This window comes from Crocuta crocuta, unplaced genomic scaffold (genome assembly GCF_008692635.1).
Source record: "Crocuta crocuta isolate KB4526 unplaced genomic scaffold, BGI_CrCroc_1.0 scaffold469, whole genome shotgun sequence".
NCBI lineage: Eukaryota > Metazoa > Chordata > Mammalia > Carnivora > Hyaenidae > Crocuta > Crocuta crocuta.
The window spans coordinates 781,355-797,950 of NW_027531907.1; the positions used below are offsets into that span (position 1 = coordinate 781,355).

The 16,596-nt window shown below is 37.5% G+C and overlaps 1 protein-coding gene across 1 annotated transcript in view; it reads left to right on the forward strand.

Moving 5' to 3' along the window:
* The window catches only part of NIPA1 (NIPA magnesium transporter 1), an 81,808-nt gene extending 66,104 nt beyond the window's left edge, over window positions 1-15,704 (forward strand). The window contains exons 4-5 of the mRNA XM_077774613.1: window positions 7,216-7,376; window positions 9,998-15,704. Coding sequence (XP_077630739.1) covers window positions 7,216-7,376; window positions 9,998-10,509 — 673 coding nt within the window. The 3' untranslated portion in view covers window positions 10,510-15,704. The remainder of the gene's footprint in view (window positions 1-7,215; window positions 7,377-9,997) is intronic.
* The last annotated feature ends 892 nt before the right edge of the window (window positions 15,705-16,596 follow it).

Below are 16,596 nucleotides of genomic sequence, written 5' to 3' on the forward strand. Positions count from 1 at the left end.
CTCTCTCTCAAAAATAAATTAACATTAAAAAAATTTTAAAGGATATATAATGGATGGTGTGTTCATACAATGGAATATTATTATAAAATAAATGAATTGCTTATATATTTTGTAACATAGGTGAACCTTGAAAGCTTTATTCTAGGTGAAATAAGCCATTTATGCATTATGTGGTTCTATTTATATGAAATGTTCTGAATTGGGAAATTTATATAAACAGAAAGTAGATTTGTGGTTGCTTACGGATGGATGCATGGGGGAAGATGGGGTCCTAAGGAGTTGCAAAGGGGTCCTAAGGAGTTGCTTTTGGCATACTAAAGCTTGTTCTAAAATTGATTGTGGTGATAGATGTGTAATTCTATTTCATACACTTTATTTTTTTAATCTTTTTTTATTTTATTTTATTTAATAATAGTTTATTGTCAAGTTGGTTTCCATATAACACCCGGTGCTCATCCCCACAAGTGCCCTCCTCCATGCCCATCCCCTCTCCCCCCCACACCCATGAGTCCTCAGTTTGTTCTCAGCATTCAAGAGTCTCTCATGGTTTGCCTCTCTCCCTTTCCCCCACCATTTCTCCCCTTCTCCTCCTCCATGGTCCTCCGTTAAGTTCCTCCTAATCCTCCTATACGTGCAAACATATGATATTTGTCCTTCTCTGCCTGACTTATTTCATACGCTTTAAATATACATTTTTTAAAATATTTTTATTTATTTCTAGGAGAGAGAGACAGCATGAGCAGGGGAGGGTCAGAGAGAGAGGGAGACACAGACTCCGAAACAGGCTCCAGGCTCTGAGCTGGCAGTCAGCACAGCGCCCGACGCGGGGCTCGAACCCATAAACCGCGAGATCATGACCCAAGTGAAAGTCGGACACTTAACCGACTAAGCCACCCAGGCGCCCCCTTAAATATACATTTTAAATGGGTCAGTTTTATGTTAATTGTATCTCAGTGAAACTGTAAGAAAGAAGGAAAACAGAAAAAGTATCCATCCAATTTAAACAAATGAAGATTTTCAGAAGGCACCATGGCAGTGGATATCCAGAGTCATCCAAGCGTTCTTGAGCTTTAAGCAAGAGTCCAGTTCTAAGGAACTTCATCTTAGAAAATGATTAGACAGAAATATTTGTTATATGTATAGGTACCAATATAAATGTCAAGTGATATTGAATATTCAAAGAAAACTTCAGTTTTATAACATACTTAAATGGTTTTATAAATGAAAAAGAACCACATTTATTGTGCTTCATGTTCCAGAAACTGTCCCAAGTATTTTCGCAAGTAAATTTCCTAGAGAAGCAAGGGGAACAAACAGCATAACGGAGCCAGGGAAAAATATGTGGATCTGGACAGAACTGAGGAGAATGTTAAAAAGTAAAGAAGTGTTTGATAGCATGGAGAGATTATCGTCATTTTTAAAATTTTAAATTAAATTTCATGTTGTAATATTGTTTATAATAAAATTGGGGCAAATAAGACAAAAACACCATTTTAGTATTTGGTACTCATTCAGTATGACACAAGATACTGTCAGAAGAGGAAAGAGAAATCATTTGAAAAAATTAACCACCTTTTTTTTAGCAACCTCCTAGTAACCTAGCCATTAAGTGTTTATTAATGCTATCCTTTGAAAAATGTTCGTAGCTACTACTGTCTTAGAAATGCAGCCTCAGGGGCGCCTGGGTGGCTTAGTCGGTTAAGCGTCCGACTTTTGCTTAGGTCATGATTTCGCGGTTCGTGGGTTCACGCCCCGCGTCGGGCTCTGTGCCGACTGCCAGCTCAGAGCCTGGAGCCTGTTTCAGTCTGTGACTCCCTCTCTCTCTGACCCTCCCCTGCTCACGCTGTCTCTCTCTCTCTCTCTCCTAGAAATAAATAACATTATTTATCTCCTTAATAAAAAACATTAAAAGAATTAAAAAAAAAAGCAACATCAATTTCTTCCAACATTTGTTTTAGAAAATACTATTTGAATCATATAGATACAGAGATTCATTTCTTGCCCCAAGTAAATAGGCAAGTAGGGGCTCCTAGGTGGCTTAAGTTAAGCATCTGACTGGATTTCAGTTCAGGTCATGATTTTGCAGTTTTGTGCGTTCGAGCCCTGCATAAGGCCCTATGCTGGTAGCATGGAGACTGCTTGGGATTCTCTGTGTCCCTCTCTCTTTGTTCCTCCCCCACTCGTGCTGTCTCTGTCTCTCTCAAAATAAACTTAAAAAAAAAAAGATTTTTTTAAATAGGTAAGTAAAAAGAGAACATACTCTGAAAAGATTGTTGTTTATATCACTCAACAATAATATATTTACATGCACTCCTAAGTTAAAAAAAAGTCTGACTTCTTGCCAAATAAACTGTTATAAGTTGCCCTCTTAAAAAGTTCATTTGATTTTATTTTAATAATATTTATAGATATAGTAAGTTACAGATAGATATATATCTAAAATAAATTATCTATGGTAAACTATAGTAAATTAAAGATAGAATTATATAGATAGATTAAATATAATAAATAGTAAAATATCTAGTCAATCTAGTAAATGCCTGAGTTTTCCTAAACCCAAATTCCTAATTCCACAACATTTTTTTTTATGTATGTAAGTGATTCTTCCCATGGTATATGTTTCCTTCTTATAACCTACCTAAATTTTCTCTGAATGGTCACCTTCATGGGAGCATGAGCACTCCCCTGCTCTCTGAACACTTTAAAAAAATTTTTTTATTGTGGCAGAATAGACAAAAAATTTACCATTGCCCATTTTTAAGCATAATGTTNATTAAAAAAATTTTTTTAAAAATAAATAACATTATAATATTGTGCAGTCATCAGCACCATCCATCTCCATAGCTCTTTTCATCTTATAAAACTGAAAACTCTATACCCATTAATCACTAGATCCCCATTGCCTCCTCATGAGACCCTGGCAACCACCATTTTACTTTCTGTCTGTATGAATTTGACTACTCAACATACCTCTTCTAAGTGGAATCATACAATATTTGTCTTTTGTGACTGGTTGATTTCACTTAGCATAATCACTTCCAGGTTTGTCCATGTTGTAGCATGTGTCAGGATTTCCTTCCTTGTTTAATGTCGGAAGTATTCTGCTGTATGTATAGACCACATTTTGCCTATCCTTTCATACATCAGTGGATACTTGGTTGCTTCCATGTTTTAGCTATTGTGAATAGCAAATTTTTTTCTTATTACTGTATGTTTATTGAGATACTTTATCAATTCTATTTGCATTAAGTATCTCACCTCCTCTTTCTCTTGCCTTTTATCACACTGCTCCCCACTTCACCTTCCTACCCCCACCCTATTCCTCAGCCCTCACCAGTGGGGACACTGTTCCTCTATGTTGGCCCTGATGCCAGCATGTAACTTGTAGCTACATCTCAGGCCAGCTCTCCAGATAGCTATGCCATCAGTTTCACTGACCATTTAACCAGTTAACTTAGGGAGTGGCAAACTTTTTCTCTCAAGGGCTAGATGGCAAATATTTTATGTGTTGTCGGCCATAAAGGCTCTGTTGCAACTGCTCAACTCTAGTGTTGTAGTGGAAGGTAGCCACAGACCAGACTAAACACGTGGACATGGTTGTGATACAGTAAGACATTAATTACAAAAACAGATGGAAGCCTGGGTTGGGCTTGTGGGACAGTTTGTTGATTCCTGGTTGCCTTTCATTTAATCTCAGCTCAGAAGCTAGTAGGCTCTAGTGATTGCAGCCCAGGAAGAGCAATAAGAGAAAGGTTTTGAATTAAATCATTGGTGATTTCGTGCTGGGGAGGCCTGTTAGGTAGATACTCGGCCCCTATCACAGCCACCATGGGGTTGTTCACTCCTAGCCACAGAGGAGAAGGCAAGGAGTATTTCATAATGAGGAATAAGTTCAGAGGTTAGTAGTTTTGCCCAGATCCCTTCTTCGTGTGTCCTTAAATGACACGGTACTATATTGCCTATGTTTCTAGCTTCTCTAAACTTGATGTTTTAACATCTGCCCTACATGCATGTCTAGACACAGCTAGTTCTGGACAATCCAATAATAAGCCTTGCCTTGGCCTTCTCCCCCACTTATCACCCCTTAAGTGGGGAAGGCATCCTTTTCAAATGCAAACCAACTAATCCAGAGCCTAATCTCCACAGGGCCAGGGATGAGACAACTAAGGAGAGCCCCTATGCCTCAGAGTCTTGAAATTAATCACATTAGCCAATTCTAAACCTGCTTACCCTTCCTCGCCATTTCTTCTCACAGAAACCACAATAGGTCCTTCCTTTCCCCCCATCTCATGACCAACCCTGGTGATTCCCTGTGTGACTCTGCATATTGTATTGTATAGTGGTTGCTATGAACCCTCGTCTTGGAAACTGAGTAATAAACTATTTTGTAGTACTATTTAATTTGTACTTTGGTATTTTACAGTGAACTAAGAGATGAGTTGGCCTTGTGATCCAGGCTCATGGCTGCCTCTCTGCTTTCATGAATGGCAGGCACTTTCTACTGTGGCATAGCCTACTCATCATCCCAGGCTCACCGCTTGCTCTGAGAGCTTCCCAGTCCTCTGGTTTCCATTTCTGTGTGCAGCTATGAGGAGCCCCTCAATTTAACACCCAGTCGTGTATTCTAACAGCAATTGTTGGTTCTTTGTGTGATGTTTATTTCCCCAAGTACATTGCCAAGGTCTCCTTGAGGACCAGGCTGTGTAGGGATAAAGACACAAAGTGGTTTATGGAAAAAGTTGGAGCTTTGGCTTTATGTGAGTGTCATCACCATGATTTCACCCCTTGTTAGCTTTCTGTGGCCTTGGGTTCGGTGCTAATCCTTTCTGAGGCTTGGCTTTTTTATCCTTGTAAACAAGGATTAAAAAGGAAATAATCAGGTATATCTGGGTCTGGTGTGCCTTCTTCATGGATATTCATGTTCCCTGAATACCTTTGGCAATAGACAACAACGAAGTGAAAATTACTAGTTCCATGGTTACTAAAAGTCTCGGTTTTCCAATTCAAAGTGTATACTGATGATATACAGAGAAATAACATATTATCCACCAAAAACCATAAAATACCTAAGAATAAATCTAACCAAAGAGGTGAAACTTAACACCCAAAAAACAAATAATCCAGTGAAGAAATGGGCAAGAGACATGAATAGACACTTTTCTTTTTAAAAAATATTTCTTTATATTTCAGAGAGAGGGAGCCCGCACGCCCGTGCGTGTGTGAGCAGGAGAGGGGCAGAGAGAGAGGGAGACACAGAATCCAAAGCAGGCTCCAGGCCCCAAGCCGTCAGTGCAGAGCCCAACGCAGGACTCCAATTCAGAACCACGAGATCATGACCTTAGCCGAAGTCCAACACTCAACCGACTGAACCATTCAGGTGCCCCTGTGAATAGACACTTTTCTAATGAAGACCTCCAGATGGCTAACAGACACATGAAAAAATGCTCAACATCACTCATCATCAGAGAAATACAAATCAAAACCACAATGATATACTACCTTACACCTGTCAGAATGGCTAAAATTAACAACTCCAGCAACAGGTGTTGCAGAGGATGTAGTGAAAGGGGAACCCTTTTGCATTGCTGGTGGGAATGCAAACTGGTGCAACTACTCTGGAAAACAGTATGCAGGTTCCTCAAAAAATTAAAAATAGAAATACTCTATGATCCAGCCATTGCACTACTAGGTATTTTTCCAAGGGAAACAGGTGCGCTGTTTCAGAGGGGTACATACACCCCAATGTTTATAGCAGCACTATCAATAATAGCCAAAGAATGGAAAGAGCCTAAATGTCCATAGATGGATGAATGGGTAAAGAAGATTTGGTGTATATATGTACAATGGAGTATTACTCAGCAACCAAAAAGAATGAAATCCTACCATTTGCGACAATGCGGATGGAAGTAGAGGGTATTGTGCTAAGCTAAATTAGTCAGAGAAAGGCAAATATCATGGGATTTCACTTGTATGTGGAATTTAAGTTACAAAACAGATGGACATAGGGAAGGGAAGCAAAAATAATGTAAAAACAGGGAGGGGGACAAAACATAAGAGACTCTTAAATATAGAGAAATATAGGGATGGGCTAAATGGCCAAAAGACATTAAGGAGGACACTTATTGGGATGAGCACTGGGTGTTATATGTAAGGGATGAATCACTGGATTCTATTCCTGAAATCATTATTGTACTATATGCTAACTAACTTGGATGTAAATTTAAAAATAAAAAATAAATATATTATCAACATTAAGATTATAGAGATTTTGGGGTGCCTGGCTGAAGTAATCAGTATGTAGAGCATGCGACTCTTGATCTCCGGGTCATGATTTCAAGCCTCATGTTGGATATGGAGCCTATTTAGTTAAAAATAAAATAAAATAAAAATAAAAGCCTTTAAAAAAAGATTATAGATGTTTTAAGAGGAATATTTTTTTTGCATTAGAAAAGTGACCACAACAAAAGTGTTTGGGGTATTATAAAAGAGAAAAATAACCTATCATCTATACTTCTACCATAATGTAATTACTATTAGCATTTTTTTTCTTGTTTGCATTTTCTCAATTTATTTTAACTGGCGTGTTTTGATCATGAATAACTTGTAATTATTTTAACAGTTTTTATATCCTACTTTCCCACTTAACATAGTTTCTTTGATTGTTTGTTTTTAAAAATAAGGAAATGGGGCACCTGGGTGGCTCAGTAAGTTAGGCATCTGATTCTTGGTTTTGGTTCAGGTCATGGTCTCGCAGTTTGTGCAGTTGAGTCCTGCATCAGGCTCTGCACTGTCAGCGAGGATTCTCTCTCTCTCCCTTTCTTTTTCCCGTCTCCCACTTGTACACGTGCTCTCTCTCTCTCTCTCTCTCTCAAATAAATAAACATAAAAAAAATAAATAAGGAATGTTTTTATTTAACCATAAAACTTCACTTTATGAATGATAACTTATTTTTCTATTCTGATATATTTCATATCTACTGAAATAATATATAGCAGTATGACTCATCAACTATGTATTGACTGCATGGTATTGGTATGAAAATCCTTTGTGTTTAATAATTTCAATTTCAATAAATTCCTAATCTTTTCCTAGCTCTTAAAAACTAAGTTAAAATGGCTATCAAGAAAATATGGCTTTTTAAAATAACTACAGTTAGTAGAAATAGTTCAGATAGTATTAAATTTTAACGATTTATCTCTCTTTTTTAAACAAAGGTCCATTTTAGCTTCTTATCTTCTAAAAGAAAAGCTCAACATCTTGGGCAAGTTGGGATGTCTGCTAAGCTGTGCAGGTTCTGTTGTGCTGATTATCCACTCCCCGAAATCTGAGAGTGTGACTACTCAGGCTGAGCTGGAAGAGAAGCTGACTAACCCAGGTAACTCCTTTCTAGCAAAGCTACCAGAGAGCTTACCTGTCTCCAGTATGATCCTTTCAGGTCTGGGCTCGAGTTGGCCTACCTATTGGTCGGTTTTCACAGACTCTGTGTTTGACTTTGTACATGAATGGCCATTGCTGCGCCCTACACTTTATAGCACCCTTCTCTCCTGCTGCCCCAGGAGTGGGAGGAGGTCTGGTGGATCTGGACCGACCCTGCATCCCCTCTCCCTGGAATTCAGTACTGCTTCTGCTGTCTTCTGGACCTCTGAGACCTTGTGCATGGGCGCTTTTATCACCTGACCCCCTCCACTCAGGCTCATCTCCTCAGGCCTTCCTTTCATGAGCACTCATCTCTCACTTATATGGCCTTCTCATTCCCCTACCTCCTATGACCACCCCCCAACACACCTCCTCCCACAGCCTCTTGCCACCTGCCAGTACTCCCACCCCACCTCCTTTCCCGAATTTCTAATGTCTCTGCTCCTTTGTGTCAGTCCTGCTGTGGTCTTCTCTGGACCATGCTTCCCTCAGGACCAAGCCTCTACACTTCCTGTAACGTGAAACTGAGAGCTGAGACACGATTTGGTTTATCTTTGGATTTCCTATAGAGATCTCTGAATATTTTTTCTACATATTTTTGACATGACAAATGCTAGAAAAAACAACAGTCTACATAACTGTACTGGCCTGAAGTATAGAGTCTTCTAAATTACTTCCAGTAGACCATCTTATATTGCTTACCAACAATTTTAGACAGATGCCAGCACAAAACTGCATCCATACCAATATCCCAAATACAGACATCTCTAGATCACAAAAAAATCTCACCACTTTTTTATAGCTCTTAATTGGCAGTGAATGACATTGCGACGGAAACATCTGTAAAATTTGAAAAGGGAATTCATAATGAAATTAGTCAAGACTTTATTTTCCTGTAATTTTTTATCCTTAAACACTTAGTATTGTTCTATTTACTTCCTCCTGTAAAAGCCAAGATATTTCCAAAACTGTGAGAAATGAGAGTATAAAGACATGAAAAAAAAATCAGAAAAATGGATATGAATGTCCTGAAGGATTTACTTTATGAAATTTTCAAAAAAATATATTCAAAGGCCTTTTACTTTTTGATAAATGTGGATGATACCATTATATTCAGGTCTTAACTTTTATAAAAAACATATCTAATTTGAATACTACCATCATAATTTGGTATGAAAATATGGTAGCAAAAAGATTTTTCTTTTTTTTAATTATAGTTTATTTATTTTGAGAGAGATAGAGAGCCACATGCTCAAGCAGGGGAGGAGCAGAGAGAGAGGGAGAGAATCTCAGGCAGGGTCTGCACTGTCAGCACAGAGCCTGATGCAGGGCTTGATCTCACTACTGTGAGATAATGACCTGAGCTGAAATCAAGAGTTGGACACCTAGCTGGCTGAGCCACACAGGTCCCAAAAAGATTTTTCTTTTAAACATGAATAATGTGTTTTAACCTGGAATATAAAATGACATTATTCTAGCCACTTATAAATTAAAGAGGTTTCTAAGGTTTTTAAATGTTTATTTATTTATTTCGAGAGAGAGAGAGAGCATGTGCTCACATGTGCAGGACAAAGAGAGAATCCCAAGCAAGTTCCATGCTGTCAGTGCAGAGCCTAACATGGGGCTTGATCTCACAAATTGTGAGATCATGACCTGAGCTGAAATTAAGAGTTGAATACTTAACCAACTGAGTCACCTAGGCACTGCAAGAGGTTTCTAAGTTTAAAAAATTTTTTTTCTAAAGGTTAAAAAACATGAATTTTTTTGTCAAATAATTGCCTCAGAAGAAATTTTAAGGTCATCTTCCTGAATCTTACCCCAGAACAGAGCTCCATAGTTCTTTTTTCTTACCTTTGAGGAAGAGGGGACTCCCACAGCCTACCTGGTACATGTCCAGGCTGTTCCTAGCCCTGTCAGGCCCAGCTTCTAGAACTTCCTTTATAATCTCAGATTGAATTAGAAATTACAACCTCCTTTTGAACATGTAATTTCAAAGCAGATTTTCAATATGACACCTTAATTGTAATATGAAGGAGAAATAGCAGGATGGGCCTTTATAATGAAACAGAATGTTCAGGTACAACTATAGAAGACATACTAAAGCCAGCAGACCTCATGCCATGTGGAGTTGCTGAGAGCCTGGGAGCTGTAAAGAAAAACTCACGTGGGGTGTCATGCTATTAACTCAAATATTCATGGGATATTGCTGTCAGCAATGGGTTGAAGTTCTGAAAACTTCACTGCATATTAAATATATGCAAAAATTACTTTATTTTATATATAACTAGGTTCTAGGCTCTGACAATTATAACCATATTTTTCACTTATAAGTCCAAGGAGACATTCAGAAGTTGTGAAGAGAATGAGATTTTTGATTGTGTGGTACTGTCTCCACATCTCAGGGCCCCTGGCCTTGGCCCACTATATGCAGCTCTTGATCACTGCAGCAGCCACAACTACCCCCACAGCTTTCTCACATGTTCCTGAAGAACCCTCCCACTCTGGCCACACACACAGGACCACATTCTGCCTAGGGTTTGTTGAATTGACCTTTAATTAAGAAAATCATCTGTTTTCCAGTGTTTGTGGGCTATTTGTGTATCGTGCTCCTTATGCTGCTACTGCTCATCTTTTGGATTGCACCAGCCCATGGGCCTACCAACATCATGGTCTACATCAGTATCTGCTCTTTGCTGGGGAGTTTCACCGTGCCTTCCACCAAGGGCATTGGGCTGGCAGCCCAAGACATCTTCCACAACAACCCATCCAGTCAACGGGCCCTCTGCCTGTGCCTGGTGCTCCTGGCCGTGCTTGGTTGCAGCATCATCGTCCAGTTCAGGTACATCAACAAGGCACTTGAGTGCTTCGACTCCTCTGTGTTCGGGGCCATCTATTACGTCGTGTTCACCACCCTCGTCCTGTTAGCTTCGGCCATCCTCTTTCGGGAATGGAGCAATGTGGGCCTGGTGGACTTCTTGGGTATGGCCTGTGGGTTCACCACCGTCTCTGTTGGGATTGTCCTTATACAGGTGTTCAAAGAGTTTAATTTCAACCTTGGGGAGATGAACAAATCTAATATGAAAACAGACTAGGATGCAACAGGGGTTGGGTGGCTCAAGGAACAGGAAATGGATGTGGTTTCTTGTCCTAATTTGATGTGAAGTAGAAGAGACCCTAATCACTGGTATTAAAGTTGCTTGCATATTAATGGGTGGTCTGGTGGACAGTAGGGAGCATTGCTCAGCATCCGAGTGGGGGCCCAGCCCTCTGCAGTCTAAAGTTGCTAAATGGTTGTCTGGGCATCATCTCTCTCTGACGAGAGGAATCTCATGTTCATTGCCATTAACCTGGAAGCTTTCATGAATACTATTTCCTTTAAAAATATTTTAACATTGTTTAATAGAGAATAAAGATGGGCTCTTTCTGGTTAGTCTTTGCAGGGGAGCAGATATTATTACTTAGAAGATTACTTTGGAAATGAGAGAAATTTTTGTCTTGTAGTCTGACTAACAGTAAATGTGTCTATAGTTGTGTTATTTTGCATTAAGCATGTATAACATTCAGGTACCTCATCCAAATAATAAGTACATACATTTAATTGTTTTTAATCCTCTAATGAGCTGACTCTCCCACCTCCTACTCCAAGACATTTTAATTGAAAATAGAGAGAGAATGAGTGGACATGATGCAGAATTCCATTTATAGGATGACTTTCAATAGCTCAAATCAATTTCAGTGCCTTTATCACTTAAACTCTTCACTTAATTTGACTATGACTATGTGTATGTCTCTTAGAATAGCTCTTTGATTATACTTTAAAATTTCACTATTCAAAATATTAATGTATAGAGCAGTTAGAAGTAACAGTATACTCATTTGCTGGAAGAAAGTCACAGCGCAAGACCCAGAAGAGCAAATTGACCCTTTTAGCATGTAGTTATTATCCAATTAAAGACAATTGACTTAAGTAGCATAAGGTATTTTATTTGTATTTAATCTATGTAACTGGGGCCCAGTATCAAATATATCCACATTCTCTTTCAGTGACCACTGCGGCCATTCCAAAGAAATAAATTATTTAACTTGATAACAAGGTTGTTAGATGAGAGAGTAACTATTCAATAGCACATATATCAAGTTCCCTATAATATAGGAATAGGTTAAAGGACACAGTCAAGCTCAGGCAAGTTTCTGAAAATTGGAACATACATAGCAAGTTTTCAGAAGAATTTCTAGCAAAAATGAAAACAATTAATTTAGCCATCACCCTGTTGTTTGAGATGGCACAGCACACTACAATTTGTCACCCACTTCTCATTAAGCTTCTGAAATGCAAAATAGCCACTTATACGCCAATGTTTAGATCAAAGAGATCATTTGTTTATAGTAACCTCCTATGTATATTAAACGGGAGCAAAGCACAAAGTGATGCAAATTATTTCATCCAGATATCATGTACTTCATGTGCAATGTTTCATCTAAATAGGAAACTGTGCCAAGTTGGAAAATGGGATTGGGTAAGGCAGAATTAGTGAACTAGAATGTCACATTTAATAATATCCAATTAAAGTTACTCATTAAGGGAAAAATATTTTTTCAGGCAAAAATAACATTTCTAAAGACCAAAGAAATTGTTCCCTGAAGTGTTGAACAAAGAGGCTAAATAAAATGAGGATAGTTTAACAGTGAAGAACACCTTTATAAATTAACAGTACATACGATGATCATGAGTTGTCAGTGATTAGTGAACTAAGAGCAGCAACAAAATTGTTTAAAATTTTTTAAATCTTATATTAACTGATAGTTAATAAACACTCAAAAAGTCCCTCATAAAGTTTGTTTGTTTGTTTGTTTTTACTATCAGGTATTTTTAGGAATGCAAGCCTTAATTTATTGAACTGAAATTTTTGAAAATATCATGTAGCAGTATCAGTATGCTTTTAGGCAAAAAAAAAAAAAAATAGTTTCCTACATAAGGAGTTTGGGATAGTAAAAGAACACATGTAGTAAACAAAAGTATACTGAGAAAGTTCCTCTGTGTCTTATGAAAATTATCTTGTTTATTTTGTTACAGTTTACAGTTGAAGCTTCATTTAAATTCATCTATTAGTGTTCCTCATTATATTTTATTTCACAATTATACCCTGGATACTCAGAGGTAGTATTTTCTGGATGATCATCCCTGTGATTTTTTTTAGAGTAAAACAAAATCTGAAAGTAGTAATAGCTGGTCTCCTCTTCAGGATGACTTGTTCTGGAACAGTTGGACTCTCCCATGTTTAGCAGATTATTTTAGTAGGAAGCACAGCATTCCTTCCAATGGAACAAAGTTCTTATGATTGTATTTCAAGTGTGTGATTCTAGCCTCAATTGACATGACTAGCAGTCTAAATAGCCCAATTTTCAAGTTTGACATAAAATATATAATTTCTGATATAATAGTATTTTTTTTTTACAAATTCATGTTTTTTTAATTCTTTTGGAATTGCAAAGAAAAAAAGCCTCAAAGTGAGAGTTTGGGAGGGGCTAGAATGGGTATGGGTCTCATTGGTCTCTCCAAAAGTAAATACATATGAAACATTTTCATGAATATACTCTTCCTTGAGTTTTATCTCTGATTAAACTAAGAAAAAAATTACCTACCTGTACTTGTTTTCAAGCCTCCTCTAAAATCTTATGTTTCTGATCACAATTTGCAAATTTACTCTGGATAGATACTTAAATAAGTCATTTCTCTCCTCTACTACTTAGACAATGCTTTGTTTTCTCATCTGAATCTTTGCACTTAAAAAGATTGCTTTCTGTTTTCCTGATTGATCAAATTTAGGGCCTAGTAAGGATTCTGAAGAGCACCCTGGGGATTTTGCTCTTCTAGAGGACTATTCCATCTCTGTAGAGAAGGTTCTCGATAGGAAGGGCAGTCTGCTTCTTGCTACACATGGAGCAAGAACTGCTTATAACTTGTTCTTCAGTCAGATGTCACCATAGTATTTTCACATTAGAATGTTAGTGAAATACACTTTCCTGCTCTTAGTTCAGCAATAAGAAATATTCTTTCAATTCCTACTTTTCAAGCCAGTTTGTTATACTCAATATTATTTCCAGAAGTTCATTCCAGCTGTAGTAGGTTGGTCTTTGTTCTTTTACTTTAGTTTTCATGTCTGTTAAAAGAGAACACTATTAACGTGCCGTCACCCCTCATCTTCCTTCTTCCTCTACAGCCTCACTCTTTGTAAATACTGTGCTCATTTCTATAAGCTAGTTCCTAGATATTTATAAAGCACTGAGATGCAGTGTCTCCCAGGTATAGACACTTTTGTCCGTGGAGACCAAAGGTATTGATGACTGACTAGTTCTTGGATGATACCTCTCTTTTCCAAGCTGCTCAACCAATCTAGACTAGTAGAGAAAGTGCTCCAATTGTCTACAGAGCCATGGCCATTGCTCTTTTTTGATGCCTACTTGATCCCAACTTAGGCCTCTTATGACCGAGTAGGAAACTGGAAAGAGAAAAATGCTTCAGTTTAGATCTGTTCATGACTGTCTAATTGGTTCCAGTGGTCTGAAGGAGTTATCCTTCTGTGTTTGAAACCAAGGAAGTAGTTCACCCGTCAAGCAGGATTAGATGGAATCTTGGTGTTCCGCCTTCTCAGGGACCAAAAAATGTAACATTAACAACTTAGTACTGACTTTCTTCCCAAGGACATGTCCATGTTAGTTTTTCATTTGTTTTACTCACAGTCATAGCTAGAAGCCTGTTAACTTGAGTTGGAAAGAGAAAAGATCAAGTTGCACACCAGTCACACCATAAAACAGTTTATCATATAAAATACCTCAATTTTCTGTATTCCTCACTTCCACCTCACAGTTGTACTGGTGACGAATTTTAAGGGTCTGTCCTTTAGTTTATTGGTGATCTTTCACATCTGGCCAGATTCTTATACCTCCATTATATACTTGAAAAGATAAAGAATTATAAGAGTGAGAACGAGAATTTGGCCCACTATCACTACTTGTTTATTTTCATACACATTTCTCACATGCTATTAAATGCAACAAGATAATTATATTTTAAGAAAATGTAACTTTATGTTACACCAAAAAAATGTCGTGTAGTAAAAAGTTGATACTCAGTAGAACAATGATCATGTAAATAAATCTATTTCAAATGTACCCAATGTGATTAAAAACATTGTCTAGGACCCAGAGCATGAGCCAGGGAGAAAGATTTATTTGTTCTTTTCTCTATTTTTCCTTGAATTGTGCAACTATAGGTGAGTCACTTAACCTTTCTGTGCCTCAGTTTCTCTACCTCTAAAGGGGTGAGATGGTTCTCCAAATCACCTGTTTTAGAGCGCTCACACTTTTAGCGTGTGCTGGTAGCCTCTGACAAGCGTTATGTGCAGGACTGCTCTGGAGTGATGCACTGGAAACTCAGCCTGCACTGGGCAGCCTGTCTGCTCAGGACTATGCTTTAGACACACAGCTTCAAGCACTGAGTAAGAAAAGGAAGTGCTGGGTGTAAAGTTTGCACAATTCCATGAAGCTTTAATTTTTCTTTTTTTTTTAAGGAAGGGTTTTATATATTCTATTATAAAATATGAAAGTTAAACAGGGACTTTATAAAGCTGCACTGAAAGATCACATTCTGATGGTGTGATAAGATTTTCTGACATTCTGCATAGGTTTATGTTCTGCAGAAGATTCAATGACCTGTGAACCAGACTGATTCTATTGTGTTAAATTTGTAAAGAATGATGCTGAACTTCCTGCTTCCAAGCAGCTCAACCCTGACCATGAATTACCCGACACCAGGTAAACGTCAGGAGCTCCCAAACCACTAGTGCCAAAAGGTCACATTGAAAAGTTCAGATTATTTCTTTTATTTGCCAGAATGTACTAATTTCCCTCCCTCCTCTATGTCAGAGTTTTTGCACTTTGGAATAATTTAAAGGTACTGTTTTACAGTAGCATTCCTGAGTGTTTTTGCCTTTTTAAATGGTAACTACTATTTTCTTGTAAAATGGAATAAAATTGCGAAAGAGAAGAAGACTAGATAAAAAATGTGAAATGTTGATTGATTGCATAAGTTTTTTCCTGTAAATGTATCAGGGGAGCTTCCAATTAGCATACATACACACATTTGTCAATGGCTAAGACTTGCTTATCTTTTGCTTTATAGAAATAGTCATAGCATGTTGTAATTGCCTTATGTAAATAAAAAAGGCTATTTATTAAGTTTTACAATAATATTTATTAATCTGTATGTGTTTTAAAATAAAAGATTTCTAGCTGAACACTTGTTGCTTTTTTTTTTTTTTACCCACTACTTGAAATATCCATATAGTCCCAGGTTCCATATCATCCTAATTCCTCAATTAAATGTTTCCTATTTTCTTTGTAGAAACAAATAGCCTGGTTCCCATCATGATATAAAAAATGTGTCCCTGTGAATATCTTAGGTTGCAAATCCATGATGTGTGAAGGAATTTACCATCTAGTGATTACCTTCTAATACAATTAAAGAAAGCCAGCTATATTTTAATATGTTAGTATCTTTTACATGTTTTGGGAGTATATAACATAACATTTTATTATGCACATAAAAATTTAGAGAATTATAACACATCTTAAAACTATAAGTATCATCAGAAATCTTATTATTAATATTTTTAGTGTCCTGTCTCTTTATTAAACAGAAAAATATCTTATTTGAGAAAAATATGTATTGTTTAGGCTCTGTCCAAAAGGATTTAATTTGTAAACAATCTCTATACCCAGTGTGCATCTTGAACTTATAACCCCGAAATCAGGAATCACATGCTCCACTGACTGAGCCAGCCAGGCGCCCCTAATTACTCACATTTTGATTGAACTATACCTATTCAGAAATCAGGAACAGACTTTTTTTTCCCTTAAATAGTTTATTGTCAAGTTGGTTTCCATATAACACCCAATGCTCATCCCAACAAGTGCCCTCCTCCATGCCCATCACCCCCCTTCCTCTCTCCCCCACCCCATCAGCCCTCAGTTTGTTCTCAGCATTCAAGAGTCAGGAACAGACATTTTTAAAAACCACCAAATGTTTCTATGGATACCCCTTTCCACACAGGTTTTTGAGGTTGTGAAGCATGTAAGTTCCCAATTCCACAAAAACTTGTCCTGGTTGGTTACTAGTA